The 18,437-nt window shown below is 32.4% G+C and overlaps 1 protein-coding gene across 1 annotated transcript; it reads right to left on the bottom strand.

The window, feature by feature from the left end:
• Positions 1-15,932: 15,932 nt before the first annotated feature.
• Positions 15,933-18,298, bottom strand: LOC108972736 (AP-1 complex subunit gamma-like). The gene has a single exon (XM_018939490.1). It carries the CDS (start codon positions 18,280-18,282, stop codon positions 17,653-17,655), a length of 630 nt encoding a protein of 209 aa, XP_018795035.1. The 5' UTR covers positions 18,283-18,298; the 3' UTR covers positions 15,933-17,652.
• Positions 18,299-18,437: the final 139 nt, after the last annotated feature.

The raw sequence follows: 18,437 nt of genomic DNA, 5'->3' as shown, positions 1-18,437 counted from the left end.
TTGGTGGTAGTTGTTATTTACATCGTTAAAGGGAACTGTATAAAGTGTCATAATAAGCACTAAATTAAGAATTATAACTGTTATTTGGCACAGAAGATCGCAGCAGCAAGAAGCACCTGTGGGCTAGAAACTAGAAATAAAGTGGGCATGGCCCCGTACTCTAATATAATTATTGTTCATATTTCTCAAATCGTTCAGGCCAAAATAACCAAATACGCTCAAGGTAAATCCCTTTTATAGTGGCTGATATAACTAATTATAGGATTTTCGAATACCAGGCTGACGTTACTACGATTGGTGATTGTATCTCAGGAACCTCTATCAGTTGAATTGCTTGCAAAATGTACATATATAAAATCAAGTCAATACTATATCCTATATGCTTAATATAAAAATTTAAAACTGTCATAAAAAGTAAAAAAGACCGACTACTACGCATTACCCAAATTCTAACATTGTACTACATATGTGACCTAGTCTACGAAAAGGGAGCTAACGTGCGAAAACTAGTTTTCTAGGAAACAGCTGTTAAAAATCTCATCTTCCATCCGAATCAACCAAATAGTGAAAATTGATTTTTTGGATTTTTTGACACCTAAGCCCCCTTTCCGTAGACTAGGTCACATATAATTAATTTCGTTACTCTAGCAAAACTTATGTCCAAACTGGCGGTTTGGATTCCGTTCCTCTGGCTTTGTGCCTTAAGGTATTTCCCTGGTGTTGGTCATGGTAAGCTTAAAGAGTATGAAATATTGAGTTATACCCGAACTTAGCCCCTCCTTAAATGTTTTTTACTATTAATTTTTTTTATATCCAAGCTTAAGCAATAATTTATAATACGCTATTGCAGTTACGCCGGAGAGTGTCGAAGAATACTCAAATCAGTCTATCCGTCATCGCGCGAAACGACTTTTCCGAATATTTTGCGGAATGATCTTGGTCTGGTGGTGACAAAAATCAAATCATGCGAGAATGGAAGCCGAACGGACAACAAGCGCTTCGCATGTTCGTGAATAGTCCTAAACCGAATGGCGATCGATCACGATTTTAAGGAGAACTAGTTCAGTGAAGAATTTCGCTTTTCGCTGAATATTAATCAAAGTGTTCGTATTTGCAGAAATTATTATCTTCAATCCATTGTTGATTGACTTGAAATCCTCAAAAGGTCACAGTTTCTTGTGCTCTATAGCCGGAATCATTGGTCCATATTTCTTTAAAAATTAATCCGGCCATAATGTCATATTCAATAAGGAACGATATTGAGCTATGATTAACGAGTTTTTATAGTTTTGCTTCCAACAATTCCAATTTATTAGAGGAAACTTGTGATGAGCGCATTATGGCGCGTCGTAGGCCGAAGCGTGGCCTTCAAGATCTTGCGAATCTGCATAACGCTTCCCATTCATGAGCCAATGCATTTTTCCGAAAAGGAGGAAGTCGCACTGTGCCATATCAGGTAAATACGGCGAATGGTTAATTATTAAAATGTGATACCGCATTAACGTTTTGGCCGGATGGAACAAATTCTTTGCCAACAATACTCTTGGAATCATACAAGCAAATCAGCATTGTCTTCACTTCACTGACTTCTGAAAGCGCTATTTTTTGGTTTCGGTTCGTCCTCTGCCTTCCGCTTTTCTGGCGCTTCGTTTCGGGATCACATTGAAAACACCACGTTTCGTCACCAGTCACAATATTGTAAAGAAAGTTTTAGAACTTTTTGACCTCCTTAATGATGTCCTTCGAATGTTGGATTCTGAGAAATTTTTGGTTGGCAGTCAATTTGTGCTAAACAAATCGTGCACACACCTTTCGTAAGCCCAAATGTTCGGTCAAAATGCGATAAATTGATCTTTCGGAGATGTTCAATTCCATTTTGATGAATTTCAATGATGATTTCGGCTGATTTTTGGTGAATAACGAATGGTTATCACGGCTCACATGTTGATAGTCAGTTATGTCCTCGCGACCACTTTGAAAACGTTGAAACCACTCGCACACTCTGCTACAGGATAGTCAATCATCGATATAAACTTCTCAATTGAAACGTTTCGGTAAAAGTTTTACCAATTTAAAAAAAAAAATTTAATGTTGGCCTGTGTTCGAAGCTTATTTTCGCACCGATAAGACAAACATATTGACACTTAAAACGCAATAACTTCACTTCTAATCGATGAAATATCATGAAAATCTCATTGGACAATCGATAAAGATAGCAGATTTTAACGCACCAGTCGAAATATAGATGGCGCCACCAGAGTACGGTAGATTCTAAAAGTCCGGTTTACTGTGGAATGCCCCTTGCATTTATAATTCTTTAAGGTATTCAGCGACCAAATGATACAAAGTGGTTATATAAATCAAACTAATTAAAATGAAAATTGTCACCTCATTTAAGAAAACAAATTATTAGGCAAAGTCAATTGACTACAACTCATCAAAGCTAATTAATAGATATTAATAACACTAGTTTACAGTTTCAAGACTGTGATGTTAGAGGCTGTTTCTTGCTAAAATCTTCTTAACACATATGATTTTTTGTGTTGTAGTCAATGGTGTAAGTGTCAAACCGTCAGCATTTATTAAAATTACAACAATAGCTTTTCCTTATGGAACAATTTTGAATTCAAATTCGTAATCAGGACACCTCGAATACAAAAACCTCTTGGTGCACTAGTCGCAAACCTTTTCTTAAGATTTGTTGAGTAGTGTAATTGAAAATATTTCACGGCGATGGGTAAACATTGTCCTTGTAACGGTTTTAGAAGCAAACAATTATATATTAATTATTCAACTTTTTTATGGCATATTTTAATCGGGGCTTTAAGAATTAAATGTACTTGGGTACATTGGGACATAGCAGCATTCGGGCCATGATATAACATTTTATTCGTCCTTAATAAATTGACAAACTCGCGCAGAATTTAAAAGGATTAGAAAGTTGACTAACGCTATGCAATACAGCTAATTGCTTAATTTATACTGAGAATAGGGGATGCGATGAAAAAAATACCATTGACAAAGACAAACGCTGCACTATGGGATTTTTTAATTGCTGTGCTAAAACATTTTAATTAAAGTCATATATCTTTATTTGAAAGATCTAAAGTCGATTGAGATAGTTTTGAGGCTATGTGGGCATCTCCCAGATAAAATATAGCGATAGATCTGATTTTTATACCCTGAACAGGCTATATTAAGTTTGTCACGAAGTTTGTAACACCCAGAAGGAAGCGTCGGAGACCCTATAAAGTACATATATAAATGATCAGTATGTTGAGCTGAGTCGATTTAGCCATGTCCGTCTGTCTGTCTGAAATTTGGTATGAGTTATTTTTTATAGAAATAATGTAATATTCGAAGAAATTATTCAGACCGGCTCACTATAGCATACAGCTGCCATACAAACCGAACTATAGGGCCTGTATGGAAAGCTTTGGCATTTGATTACTGCTGTGAAGGTTATCCATGTGGGTAATTGACTTTGAAATCACAGCGTGGTAATTTCACATCATTTATTGAACCCTGCCATCTTTACTATTTTTGATTTCCTGTGAGAATAAATGCTGTGTTCCATATAAATGTTGTGGAACGTTTGTGAGGTTGTTTTACGGTTGATACGGTACATACATATATCATTTACATACCGAACTAAAGGATCATGTAAGTGAGTGTTTAACTCAAACAAAATGCACTACAAACGAATCCGAACACACTACCGTGGATCTTCGGCCAATATAGCCATCTTATGTAGGTCCGAATTCCTTTTGTCAAAGCCTACAAATCGATCAGAAAATAATTATTTTGCTTTGGAACTTCTTTTGTGTCAGCACGGTGAAGTATTTGAAGATAGTGGCAAATGTTATGAATCGTCAACTTCTAAAGAACCGCTTTTATTTAAGTGATTTAGTACGTGGTTTGAATCTTTCTAAACAACAAATTTAGATTTTAGGGTCTAGATTAAACGAATGGTATTTACTTTCTGCTTATATTAAACTAACCAAGGAATACTTTGTTGGCGTTGCATAAAATTTTCTAGGATACCATAAATAGTAATATCATAAAGATTTAATAAATTATTTTATAAGGTCATTTAAAGCTTTGGGGTGTAAAATATCCATACTTATTGCGGATCTCATCTGGATTTATTCCTGACAAATTTGGCATCGTTGGTGACGAGCAAGGCGAGGGATTCCATCAAGACATTCCTTAAAGAAGAAGCGTTATCAAGGAAAACGGAGTACGGGAAAAAATAGACCTTTCAGAGGCCAATACTCATGAAAATCATAAGTACTCCTCTTCATTAATATATATGTTTTGATGTCACAAGAAAATCTGATATGAGTTGCCCTGCGTAAAAGAAATAAAATTTGTCAAGTAGTTTTCAGATTATGTTAGCATACAATGTACGAGATACATTAATACATAAAACTGCATTAAACTAAAATTAAATTAATAGTATACAGAACCTAAAGAGCTGTATAACATTCTTAACAGGCTTTTGAGGTAAGATTTGTGTGCTAAGTTGCTATGAGTCGTAAAAGTATTTTCTTCTTCAATTTTTTTTCTATAATTGAGCTCGATTCTCGAATCTCCTTAAATATTTACCTATTAATCCATCCCACTGTGCGGCGCTGAAAATCTCGCTTACATAGCACCTACTGAAGGAAATGCCAACAATATAACAACAAAACGCGAAACAAACCCTTATTAATATTGTCCCTTTTATGTCATTAACTTTAGGGGTAGAAATTTATACAAAATTTTGTTTCAAAGTCAATTGTGACGTTTCTAGTCCTTGCCCCTATTTCTTCTATATGTATGTATGTGCTTTATGTGTTTGTTGTTTGGAATTTGTTGCAACGCTTGTTCTCTTTATTAATTTTTGTCCTTGCTAACTGCTTGTTTGTTATTACACTCGCTGTTGTTTATATTACTGGTATTCCTAACTCGTTATCCGCTCATCATTTCAATTAATTTATATGTTAATTTTCTGATGCGGTTGCGTTAAATTTTAATTTTTCAATAATACAAAAGGGGACATTTTTCATTAACAGCGTTAGCTTTATTTTGCATGGTAACAACAACAATGACAGTAAAAACAATCAAATCAGCTATTTAGAAATTTACGTTGTGTAAATGGAAAAATATTAAGTTACTATGAAGAGTGTAGAATTGTTTAGCACAGCAAAAAACTTGCATTTGATGTGCTTGGAATGGTTGTTGGGAATTGAAAAGAAAGTCTAATAAATATGCCGACTAATTTGATGTATAGGATGACCTATTTATTAGTGTACACTTAAGAATATTAAGTATCTTGCTACGATATCCATTTAAAATAAATAATTATTTCACAACTCGCCTTGGTATTTACGTATCCCATCTTTTAAAATGTCAATTAGGTGTAAATATTAGCGTTCATTGGCTCAACATATTTAAGATTTTTACACGAAAAATATAGCTTAAACAATAACGATTAAAAATTGTTATGATTACAACAAATTTATAGAGCTCTTCATTAGTTTATAATAAACAAAACCATGTCTGCATTGCTTCCCAATGCGGCGGACGGCAAAAAAAAAGTATATTTAGTGTCTTGAAAAATTACAGCAAAAAACAAGGAAGGTGCTAAGTTCGGGTATAAGCCTGTCATTTATATGGGGAGTAGAGCGAGTTTTCATCCGGTTACATTCACTCTAAGCACAAATATACACTGTTATAAAAAAAAACACGCTATCTTAATTTTATTAAATTAATTTTATTATTAATTCAAATATTAGTCGATATATGAGGAACAATGCTACCCCAAGTTTGAAAATATTTATAATAGGAGACGGGGGTTGAGGGAAGCCCTGATCCCATTGAATCCATTTGTAGCACACAGACATAACACTATCTGGAAATGATTCAATTATACATCTCACACATTTACCTGTATTTTCGGTAAAAAGGTTTAGGTCTGTGGTCCAAATATTCGGTATCTAAGTGCTAAAGGCTTTTTTTGGATTTGGACAACTGTTGGTCATAGGGCGGTACTTTAAACATATAATTCGTGCAAGGTTTTATCCCGTTATATTACATTTATTGATTCTTGAATTGTACATTCGAAAGGAAAAAAACAGAGATATTCAAAATTGTGTTACATGGAAGTAGGCGTGGCTGTAGTCCGATTTCGCCCATTTTCACACTGTAACATAACCATTTCAAAGAAATGCCACACACCAGAGTTAGTTGAAATCGGTTTGGCCGGTCTCAAGATATGTATGTATGTGTTTTCACCTAAAAGTGAGCATTTCACGCGCCTCGTCTAATTTTAATGTATTTTCTGTAATTATTGCGCTTTAGATAGTTTTAAAACTACTGTTGTATGAGGAGGCGGTGGAGTATTTTCCAATTTCATCAATTTTAACACTGTTGGTAATACCTTTTATGAGAATTGTTCTAATAGAATTTGACTATTGTAGCTGTAGTCGTCTAGAAAATGTGTACAATAAACCTGTTAGTTGGCAGGGCCACCCCCACTTTTGAAAATTTTCAGCCCACAGGTGTCCCTGCTACTTCGATACCTTGTGCCAAATTACAGTTTCATATCTTGTTTTGGTGCTCAGTTATGGAACTTTATATTTTTCCTTTAATAGCGTTTTGTGGGTGTGGTAGTCGTTCGATTACGTCCATCAACGAACTCGTAATTTTCTTTTGCCATGGAATATGTGTACCTAGTTTTATCAATATATGCATGTATGTATTTTAATTTTTACTCAATTTACAGCTTGCATGGAAGGACAGATGGATGGTCAAACAGACAGACAGACAGTCTCTCGGATTTCAACTTTTATCGTCATCCTGCTCATTTATATATGTGGCAACACCATGATCTATTACTTTTAAAATGCAACCGTATGCTATCCTGATGTTGCCTTTAATCGTATCGTCGCTTTACACTGACATTCGTTTTGAAAAGGCAAGGCATCAAACACTGCAACTTTGAGTTTATGCYTTCTTCTGTAAAAACCCGTCAACGAGTAAGGATCACTACATCGTAAAATCAAAATCCTTTATATATAGTATTAGGTTGGCAAATATCTCCCTTCCGCTTTCTTGCTCTTCATTCAATGTGACAGTGATCGGACTTAGTCTCCTATCTGACGCTTTTGAGCCAAATTTTTTTCGGCAATGAGGCTCATTTCAGGCTCAATGACTGGATAAACAAGCAAATTTACCGGATTTTGAGACAAAGAGCGACCTGAAGAAATCAAGTGCTGCCATTTCACACAGAAAAAACAACGATTTTGTGGTTTGTGGGCCAAAGGAATCATCGGTCAATATTTCTTCAAAAATGATGGCGCTGAGAGCGTAACCGTCAAAGGCAACCGTTATTGTGCTATGATAACTGACTATTTGATACCTGTAATTGAAGCTCGGGATCTTCGTGACATTTTATTTGAACCAGAATGCGCCACTTGCCACACATCGTATTTACTTTATAGACTTTTTCCTGTGAGGATATGACGAAATGCTCGAACGAAACATCGAAAATTGAACTCAACAGATGGACCAGCCGAGACGTACATAGATGCGGTCAGCATTTGAAAGATATAATCTTAAAGCATAAATGCCAGAGAATGTTTCTTCGAATGATAACGGACATTCTCCATTAAATTTGGAGTTTATAAGTTATTTCTTTCAAAAAGTTGGAAACCTCAAAATTAATCACACTTTATAAAGAGGTTTTTTGTGGAGATAATTTTTACAAACGCTTAGGCATATTATGCTGCCCAGAAGGGTCTTCATCTGTTAAGTTGCTAATAACTACACTAATGGTGTCATCGTACTTGTAAGTGCGAATTTACCATATCATTTTTGTAATGTATTTGTTGATGGAATAAAAACACATTTTACATTAATATTTCGGATCATTTAATTGTTCTTTATTTAAAATATTTTACTAAATTACTACACTATTTCCTTGTTTATCGTAAGTTTTGGTTAACTGTACTCCATTTGTATTTTATTTTATACTTAATTTATATAAACTTGCAAATTATTACCTAAACGACTAAGTGTATATTAAGGTGTGTGTCATGTATAAAACTGCTCAATTTGTCGAAGTGAGGACTTGAAAGTTACATATATGATAATAATTGTAAAAGATCTGAGGCCAGAAGTGCCTTAACTCTTCAGAAATAAAACACGAAAAAGTCTAATTTTTCTAGCGTTTGAAAAAATAAGAAATTTGACAAACAAAAGTTGTTCTCTCTTACTCTTAACGTTCGAAATTTTTTGGAAATGTGGTTTGCTTGTAGTTGTAGTAAGTTGCAAATTGGTTGAGCCATAATTGTGTGTTTAGTTTTTATTTATTTGTGTAAATAAGTTTCGGTTAGTACTGGTTGGTTTGATGATGTTCGATTTATGATGTCTTCTTTACTATTCTGTTGTAAAATAGTTTATTGCGCGTATTTCACTGTTCATTTCAGTTTTCACAAATGGATTAGTTGGCTTTTTTTTTTTTTTTTTTTTTTTTTTTTTTTTTTTTTTTTTTTTGTATTATCTGGCAATCCAGCAATAGTACGCTCTGCGCACAAATGTAGGCTAAGCGCAATGTTACTGTCCGTTATATGCATCTCTCTTGGTATTAGCTTAGCCTACTTTTGGGCGTTTCTTTCAAAACTAAAGTCAAAGAGTTTTCTGGGCGTCTTATTGTTATTTTATAGGTTTTTCTTCAGCATAAGTATTATTTCAAATTCGAAAAGTTTTGCCTTTACTCGGCAATTATACACTTACTCGTTTATTTGTCATGTAATGGTATTGTGTATTTCATAGCACGTAATATGTTTAGCAATTTGCTCAACTGTCATTTGTTCAATTATTTATTTATGCGTTAAGTTATTGATTCTTTTTTTTGATAAATGTGCTGTATGTCATTTGGTTTCTGTCTTTTTTTCTATTTGTATTTCTGTTGTTGTTTTAATTCATATTGAAATAACCTTCTTATTTAATATTCTCTTGCTTACTATTATAACTACAATATTTCTTACATGTTTTTGTTCTCAATATTCCCTTGTGCTGCTTTGACGTTCTAATTTATATTTTAATGTTTATGTCTATGTATTTTTGTTTGATAACTCCCTTGTCTGTTTTAATTTGCTTACAGTTATTGTATAATTTTTAAAGAAAGACGCTTAACTACCTATGCATGTATGTTATATATCCTTAAATGCTTAATCGCTTAATAGCTTAAATGCATAATTACTTAATTTCGGTTTAGTTCTTCAATAATTTGTAATATTTACTTTTATTTAGTATATAAACTCCCTTGTATTGGTTTTTATTTGTTATCATTTGTTGTTTTTGTTGTCTCTTCTTATATTTCAAATAATTATTTGAAATGTTTAAGAATTTATAAGTTAATTGAGTAAACATTTGCAATTTCTTAGTCATATTAATAAATATTTTGGAATTATTTACGAGCTTATGTGTACACTAAGTTTGTGTTGAAGAGTTTGGAATGAAGAAAGGCATACATTTTTTTTGTTTAATATAACTGGTTTAGAAATGCATAAAAGTACAACTTTAAAGGATAAAGTTTGAAGTATTAATAACTTGTTCAAAATGCATATAGACAGTCTCAATATTAAGAAAATATATATTAAACATATGGTTAATGAAAAATTTTAAAGAATAAATTAAAACTTAAAGCTTATGCTATGACTTGGAAAACTGGTGAGGTCTAGCAATCTAACTTAACAATGTCAAACAATTGTAGATTATTGTGTCTAACAATTAAAATTGTTTATTATTAATAGCAATAGTTTGAAATTATAGAAAATTATACAAAAAATAAATTGAATTAAATTTTTAAATCGAAATTTTTAGAAAATTATAAAATTCAAACTTAGATAAGAAACCTTTAGAAAATTTGATTAAAAAAAAATTAACTAAAATTTCGTAGAAAACTACAATTTTTAGAAACAGCAATATTTGGAAATTGTAAAAATCATATGAAAAAATAAATAAATTTTTAGAAAGTTATAAATTTAATTATATAGAAAATGTTTAGGACTACATTTTGTATATACTTAAATGTTTAATCAAAATTTTTTAATGAAACTATAATTTTCACACATATACAATTTATTGCAATAAATAAAATAGAACTTAAGTTTTGGTATAAATATCAAAAATATAATTAAAACCAAATGGTAAATAAAATTTTTTCCAATAAATTGATTACTTAATAGCTGTATATATTTTTTGACCGACCATTGAGTTATTATTTCATGGTAATCAACATTTTTCGATATACATATGAATGAATAAATCTGAATCCAAATTATTCGTTGATGAATTATATTTGTGCATTTTGCCGCCATAATTTAAAGCGAAATTTTATACTTTCTTTTAATGGATTTCATATATCGCACGCATATAATAAACATAAATTTATGCAGCATTTTAGATAATTTTACAATAAAAATAACCACTAACAGCAATGCCTATTAATACATATATTTAAATTAGAAAAGTATGGCAATTTGAAAACGAAAGCTGGCTCAAAACAAAGCAAAATATTGTTTCAGTTATATCTTATAATTCTTTTTCTAATATTTGCGCCCAAAATACAAACATATTTTAATTTTAATTTGCATTTTAATGCGCTGATGAAATAGAAATGCATAAAAATACATAAGTCCATATATGCAAGCTATAAATAATGGTATGCGAATAATGATTTTTAGTAAAATTTTGAGGTTTTATCGAAAATAATATTCGCACTTTTATTGTGATTTCAAAATTCTGGCATAATATTAGACCACTTAATAATTTTGCAAACTTGCACCAATGCTTTTCTATCGGTATGTATGTGTGAGCACTAATTTTCATATTAATAATTTATTTGCTCTCGAATAAAAATTGCCATTTCATGCATTGAACATGATTATCTGCGTCGAGAAATTGTTTTAATTAACTTGGTGGAAAATTTTGCGAATATTTTTGTTTTCCCCGAAGCCTTTTTCATTATCCAAAAATGTAAATGCTGGAAAATATTATATTTATGTGTGCATGGACTGCCATTTTAATGATTTATGATATTTAAAATGTTTTAGTGATTCTCAGAAAGCACAGCATTAACACTTAATTATACTAAAAATATAATAACAATATAATAGGTTGGTAATCGATCAAGAGCTGGGCATGAGTCATCAAACCGTTATAAAATAAAAAATAAAAATAAAAATAAAAAATACCGCAAACCTTTTTTGACAACCTAATATAAAGATAGTTATACATACAAATGTTTGCAACTTGTGCGATGAAGTCAGGTTATTGTGTGCAGAGCTAAACAATCTCTAAGAATTTTATTATATTAATACTAGACATTGAATTCATAAATAAGAAGAAAAAACATAAATATATATATAAATATTTGGATCTGCTGGAGATAAACATGGCATACATACAAAAATGCGAGCTCTGTAAGCTTTTCAATTTATTTTTATCCCATATGAGGTCTTCAGTAAGCAGCTCAAAATTAATTAATTTACTTTTGGTAGCAGACGTTGGAGCAGAACCTTTTGAGATCGCTTGCACTCATAAATATTTGTTGCAGAGGCAATCATTTCACGGAAATGAGAAATCTCTCTAAATTTTCTCTATTTTAAATTCACAACAGTCATTTAGCTGAGGCAACTATTTACGTTATTAAATGGGTATCTAAATTTGTTATTCATACAAATTAAAGAAACGTTTAGGTTTTGCAAATTTTTCGTTAACTGCTGTTAATTACCTGAGATAATTAAGTTGTAAATTGAGCTCTAAGGTTCATGGATAAAATGGAGACTCTATGTAATAAAACAAAAACTATAGTATGAATTGTATTCAATGTTAAATGCAATGACACTCCAAGTTCGCAGCGAAAGATTCCTGGGAGCTGATTAAAGAATTTGAAATAATTTCTCTTTCAACTCTTTCTAAAGATATCTTTACATTATTTGAATGTAACATTTTAGACAAATTATAGTGAATACTTTTTTTTACTAACAAATTTCACTAAAAATTTGAATTTTTGTAAATATTTCTGGCCTTGAAGGCGGTGATGTCAGATTCTAAACGAGAATGAACTCCAACTCGATCACTATTGCAAGCAATTAAGCAAATGCACTCAATTTAGCTTCAGCGATTACCACTATATTTCGCACCCATCTAAGGTTGATTTGATCTTTACATTCTCCCCAAATGTTTTAACAGTGTATAATAGTTTTGTTCATTTAATGGTTGCTTGTGTCACTTAAAACTAGCATAAATAGATGAAGGGTTAAATACATATATCTTCAATATAATGGGAGGACTTGAAATCCGTTTCGTATTTCTGTTCGTCCATTAGTTTGTCTATACAAGCTGTTAATTCACACGTGTTCTTTCGTTAAATTGGAAGAATGGTGTTGCAGACATGCATAATCGGACCGTTGTTAAGCCTACAAATTGCCATAAAGCTAAAAACTATAAAGTGCTATAACTAAGTTCCATACTAAAACGTAAAACTTGGAACAGATCATCGCAAAAGTACGAGCATCTTGTAAAAAAAATTAAACAAAAGTATTCGTACACGTTCCCATTAATGGCTAAATATGCAAAGCTTCCAAACCGCTTTTTAATTATTCCTTTTAACTCATTCCGTTTATGTAAATTGTGACAAAAAAGCACCAGAAAATTGTAATTAAGTTCCCGGGTAAATGATCATTCAAAAAAATATATTTTGCTAAGTTGTTAAGACTGTCCTTAATTAGGATGCCAAATATAAACGCGATCTTTTTACCGCTGGGCCTAGTTTTTCTGGCGGCGCCTCTGATTATGGGATAAAGCGGATTTATGAGCGTTTAATTATTGAATTGCCTTAATGACTAAAAATAAATGAAACGTTGAAATTGGTAAATGAACCAGAATGAACATTATAAAAATCTGCGAAAACAAAGTTTTGTAGTTATTCTTGTTAAAAAGGTCATATGTGGTGAAAAATGGAATGCATTTTAGAACAGATAAGGTGCATTTATAGAACAGTTGGGGTGCTACCGGCCATTTTATACTCTTGCAACTTGCAAGAATCAAAGCTAGGGAAATACTGTACTTTAAGGTGTAAAACCAATCATATAGAGTAAATTCAGCCGGTTGTTCTACAATACCGATATTAGTTATTTAGGGGCTAGGCAAAGCTTTCGATCAAATTTATATGTTTAAGGCACAAAGGTGAACTGTTATGAATAAAACACACTCTTTTATTTTCGTTGGGATAACTCACATATTGGTACCAAGTCACGCCGAGGTTCGAAAATTTGTATATAAAGTATATGGGAATTACGGGAAGCATTGGTCCGATTCAACCCATTTTTGACATACAGACATACCATTATAAGAGAAGGATTATACCTTAATTTAACCGACATTTTCGATCAAAAGTCAACTATGAGCATTTGGTCCACACTATGCCTAATCGCTTGAACAGTTTTTATTGGATTTAAACAATTTTTGGTCATAAGGTGACACACATTAATGTAAGTGCAAAGTTTTATCCCGTTATATTAATTGCTTCTGGATTTGTGTACTGGAAACTGAACCAATGAAGTGATTAGTTAGATATAGATATAGTTATTAATTTATCCCGCTTTTAATAGTTTTTAACAGTACTGCTTTATATGTTGAGTGAGCGGTCTCATCCTCCGATTTCATCCATTTCACAATGTCGGTAGAAGTTCTTATAAGATTTGTACTCACCAAATTTGCTTATAGTAGCTCAAGTGGTTTAGGGGACATGTACACTAAACTTGTCAGAGGGCGGGTCCACGCCCACTTTAAAAAAAATCTTCGCGATGCTCTGTAACAAATTTCAACTTTATATCTTAATTTAATGCTTAGCTGTGGCACTTAATGTATTTTCGGTTAATGGCGAAAATGGTTTGTGGGAGTGGCAGTGGTCTGATTACGGCCATCTACGAACTTTTTTTGTGTACTAAGCCAACCACGTACCAAGTTTCATCCAGATATCTATTTTACTCAAGCTACAGCGTGCACGGAAGGACGGACAGACAGACAGTCAACCGGATTTCAACTTTTCTTGTCATCCTGATCATTTATATATATACATGTTATATATGCATATATGTATCTCGATTAGTTTTAAGTGATTCCTACAACCGTTAGGTGAACAAAACTATAATACTCTGTAGCAACTGGTGGCAAGAGTATAAAAAGGTCATATTAATTGCATGTGTTCTTTTCTAGTCGCCTATAATTGCAAAATGCAGGAAAAAATGTTTACCTATTAGAAAGCACTTTTTTCATTAATTAACTCAACTTACCATTCTCTAAAAGCAAATCAAAATCAATCGAAAAATATAATAACTACCAAAATTATATTGGTTCTTGTAATAAGTATACGTGTTTGTGTGTTTTATTTCAGCGTAAAAGTTATAATACATACATACAGCATATCATCAAATGGGGCAAATCATTAAGATTAAGTAGAATACTAAACTAAAAATAAATAAAATTTATAATTTCGATATATGGTTTTGTGTTTGCATATTTTTATTGCTGACTGTAGTGACTAACACATAAGTTGTGGCCAATAATAATTTAATTCGTAATAGTTTTAAGAATTTTTTTTGTTTTTTTTTTTTTGTTTTTGTGTWAGACAATATTATTAAGAAGTGTACAATATAATACAGTTATATATTTGCTTATTAAGTTTCGTAATTAATTGCAAATATACAGTTTTTTTCTTTAAATTTTCTCTCAAATTCTAGTTTGATTTGTGTAATATTTCGTACAATTATTGCTTGTTTTTGAATATTTACAAATATATGTGTTCAATATCTTTGCTAGCTGCATACTTTTTTATTTCATTTAATTAATATTATACATATATATATTTGTTTTATTTGTGTTTTTTAAATAATTATCATTTTATTTCATTTATGATTGCTTGCATTTATTTTTGTAGTATTTTCAATATAATTTGATTTTTTATATAGTTTTTAACTTATCTGTACATATAGATGTATATATAATTATCAATATTCATATGTAAAATTAATTTTTTTAATATTTACAAATAATTAATTTTAAACTTAATATTTAGATCACTGAAAATCAATTGTCGCAATTCATACATTTGTTTGTCTTTTTTCACGCGCCAATAAATATACGCATGTGTGTGTGCATGCGTTTATGCGCGAATTATATAATTTGCACCACAGTTGCGCGCAATAAATGAGAAATATTTTATTTATTTAAGATCTTTTATTTTTTTAATTACCTTATCGTCTCGTACCGTAGCTTAGTAGCATATTATGCGATAATTATTTTTTATGGCAATTAATTTTATTTACTTTTTTTTTTATTTTTTACCGTTTTCTATTTTTTACGGATTCATCAACATTTTTTTAGTATATACACACACTACCATACTTGTATGCATATTTTGGTGTTTGTGCTTTTCAATTAACCGCTTTGACTAAAATCATAATTGTATTTATTTACAAATAAAAACCAATTAAATAATAATTATTTAATACATGTTGCAAGAAAAAAGTTTACAGTTTATGCATGCTTGTCGTTAGATTACAAAAAAATGCTTTTGCCTGAATACACGTATTTTTCCGAGTTTGCAAGTAAATTTACAGCGTTATCATATATAACTGCACATACATATACATATATACAATATTTTATAGTATGTATGCATAAATATGCTAACCAATCTCTATTGGAGACGCATTGCCTTGCCAATTATTGTGTTAACTAACTATGTTGACAAGTCGATTTAATTGTGTTTTAAAGCTAATATTTATATATAATAAAAATATCCGATAAATTTACAATCAATAATAAACTAAAGCTGCTAATGGAAAACCTATAAGTTAACGGTTTTTAATACGAAAACCAAATCACGAAAATTGCTGCCTACTTTGTAGATTGAAGAAATCACTAGTGAATACAATAACGCGATATCAATATCGATGATGGCAACAATCAATAACGCGCTATGAACAATGGCTTTAGTCTTCTGTGTACAGTGTGGATTTTTAAAGACATACATATGGGAACTCATGGAAATATTATTATACAAGTTATTATTATGCCAACACTGACTAATAGATCATTAGCTAGTGTATCTAGTATACGGTTAGAAGATGTACCAATCAAAATATAGGACGTTATTACTAAATAAATAATTATTTGACTCGTGAGAACGGCAAAAGTAATAAGAAGGATTAGAGCGCTCAATAGTTCTTATAAAATATGAAATTGAGAACAAATATTGCGTTCAGACAAAAGAATCGAACTAGTGTCATTTCGGAAAGACCTGCCTGGAAAAAAAGCGATTAATTGTAAGAAATAAGCAACCTTTAGAACCATTTTGGTCGATATACTATATGTATCTGTCCTCCCTTAGAATTAGTTTACAGAGACGTTAAAGTGCTAAGAGATTATGCTCGTTGATATTAAACTGGGTCTAGGTCTTGTAGACCATATGCAGCACTTGACCGGGTTTTATTGGTCAAGTATTTATTCGGTCAAGTTATTATATTCGTCTGAATGTACGTACCACTTTATATTGGTTTTTTTATCTCTGGCTTTAGTAGCTAAACTAAAGTTATTCAAAAATGCCAGCTGTTGTATAGAAAAGAACTTGAGAATTATGAAACGGATCCCCTTTTATCGCTTAACGTGAAGATTTTAAAAGATTGAATAACCTTAGCTTGTTAGCAGGGAAAGACGAAAGAAAGTATAACTAATTGGCAACTGATCAAAAAGTATATAAGTACTTATCTAGATTTAGCACCCTAATAAATGTATAATTTCGGATTATGCTCGTATAAGGAACCTATAAAGTATGGATATGGATTTCCAGGAGGCCTTCCTTTAAAAAACACGCTTTAAGGCAACTGAAAATTGGACCTTCCAGCAATATCTTCTCCTAGAACATTGTTAAGTTCAATTTTTCGGACAGTCCTGATTTGATCCAGTTACACTAAAATTGCGATCAGCCGAAAGATACTTGGGATGTTTTTTGAGCTCTCGAGAGACTTTCGATGAATTAGATCACCACATTGGTATAATCATTTACTCATGTTTCATAAACTTGTCTCGAACTTTATTTGGTTTCTATGTTTTTATTTTTGTAATACTTCTTCTACTACAATACTAACGATTTATGGCATCTATAAAGTAGTGTATCAAATCCAGTAATTTGCGTAGCTTCAACATAAAATTTTGTGGACTTTGTGATTTATTTGTTCTACGGCAGTGTTCGTTCCTTCAGAACTGTTTTCCGCTGCTATTTCTGTAAACTTTGCGAAAGTTATGTTAAAAATATATGTTTGATCCTTATAGTGACTATTTCCAACTCCAGGTCTTCTCAAACTATGTTATATTTCTTGTAGATCTTTGCCCTGTTATATTCCTTACATTTTCTATTACTTCCCCTTCTTGCCGTTAGCCCTAAGCTGGTTCTATTTAGTCATCTTACGGCCTCACAAATGTACACATCTCGAAGCTATTTCGATTTGCCGTTGTTGGATGTTCATAGGCGCATTCGTATTTCTCATAGTAGGCGCTGCGGCTTGTGCCACACCAACCGCCCTTAAGCGTATATCAGTGATAACGTCTTAAACTACCATTATTGTTGTTGCCACCGACGCCAATGGCAACGCCACCACTAAAATGATTGCCTCCGCCGCCTATCGTAGCATAACCATTACTACAATTGTTGTTATTATAAGCTGGCACACGCTGCATGCCCGTATTATTGCTGTTAAGCGGCGTCAGCTGCCCGTTGCGTAATGGCAACGCCGGAGGCGTCGGTGTAGGCGTAACGGCATTCAATGCATGATCCAAGGGCAGCGAGTAATGAGAGTTATTGTGTATGTAATTACACTCGCTCTCACGCGGCGAACGCTCGCCACTCAGCGTATTAGGATGTTTGTTGCTACCAATACTGCCGTAGGGACCGTGATTGTGATTGAAATGGTCCTGCGTGAGGCGTAAATAACGATCGGCTGTGGTTGTGCGTTGTCCATTCTGATTGGCAAGATGCTGGCTGTAGGGTGGCTCATGTGAGAGCGAACTTTCAGCGCGTTCGTTAATTTTCGGCTCACGACGTGCGCTGCCGTAGCGCGGTAACGAAGACAGAGTATGTGCGTGTGGTGGTGGTGGTGGCGGCTTACCGTTAGGCATTTTATTAACGGTATTGCTATTGCTGGTAGTGTTGTTGTTTGTCATCATGTGTATCTGACTGAGTTGCACAAAGGGCGACTGCAGTTCGGCGGGCAGCGTGCCGTTAGCATGCACACCATTCGGTACTTGCAATTGTTGTAGGGTATTTGTGGCAGTCGCTGTTGTTGTTGTTGCATTATTGGTATTCACCGTCGCTGTCGAGG

This window comes from Bactrocera latifrons, unplaced genomic scaffold (genome assembly GCF_001853355.1).
Source record: "Bactrocera latifrons isolate USDA-ARS-PBARC rearing strain unplaced genomic scaffold, ASM185335v1 scaffold_42, whole genome shotgun sequence".
NCBI classification, from domain to species: Eukaryota; Metazoa; Arthropoda; class Insecta; order Diptera; family Tephritidae; genus Bactrocera; species Bactrocera latifrons.
This window is presented reverse-complemented; position numbering and strand designations above follow the sequence as displayed.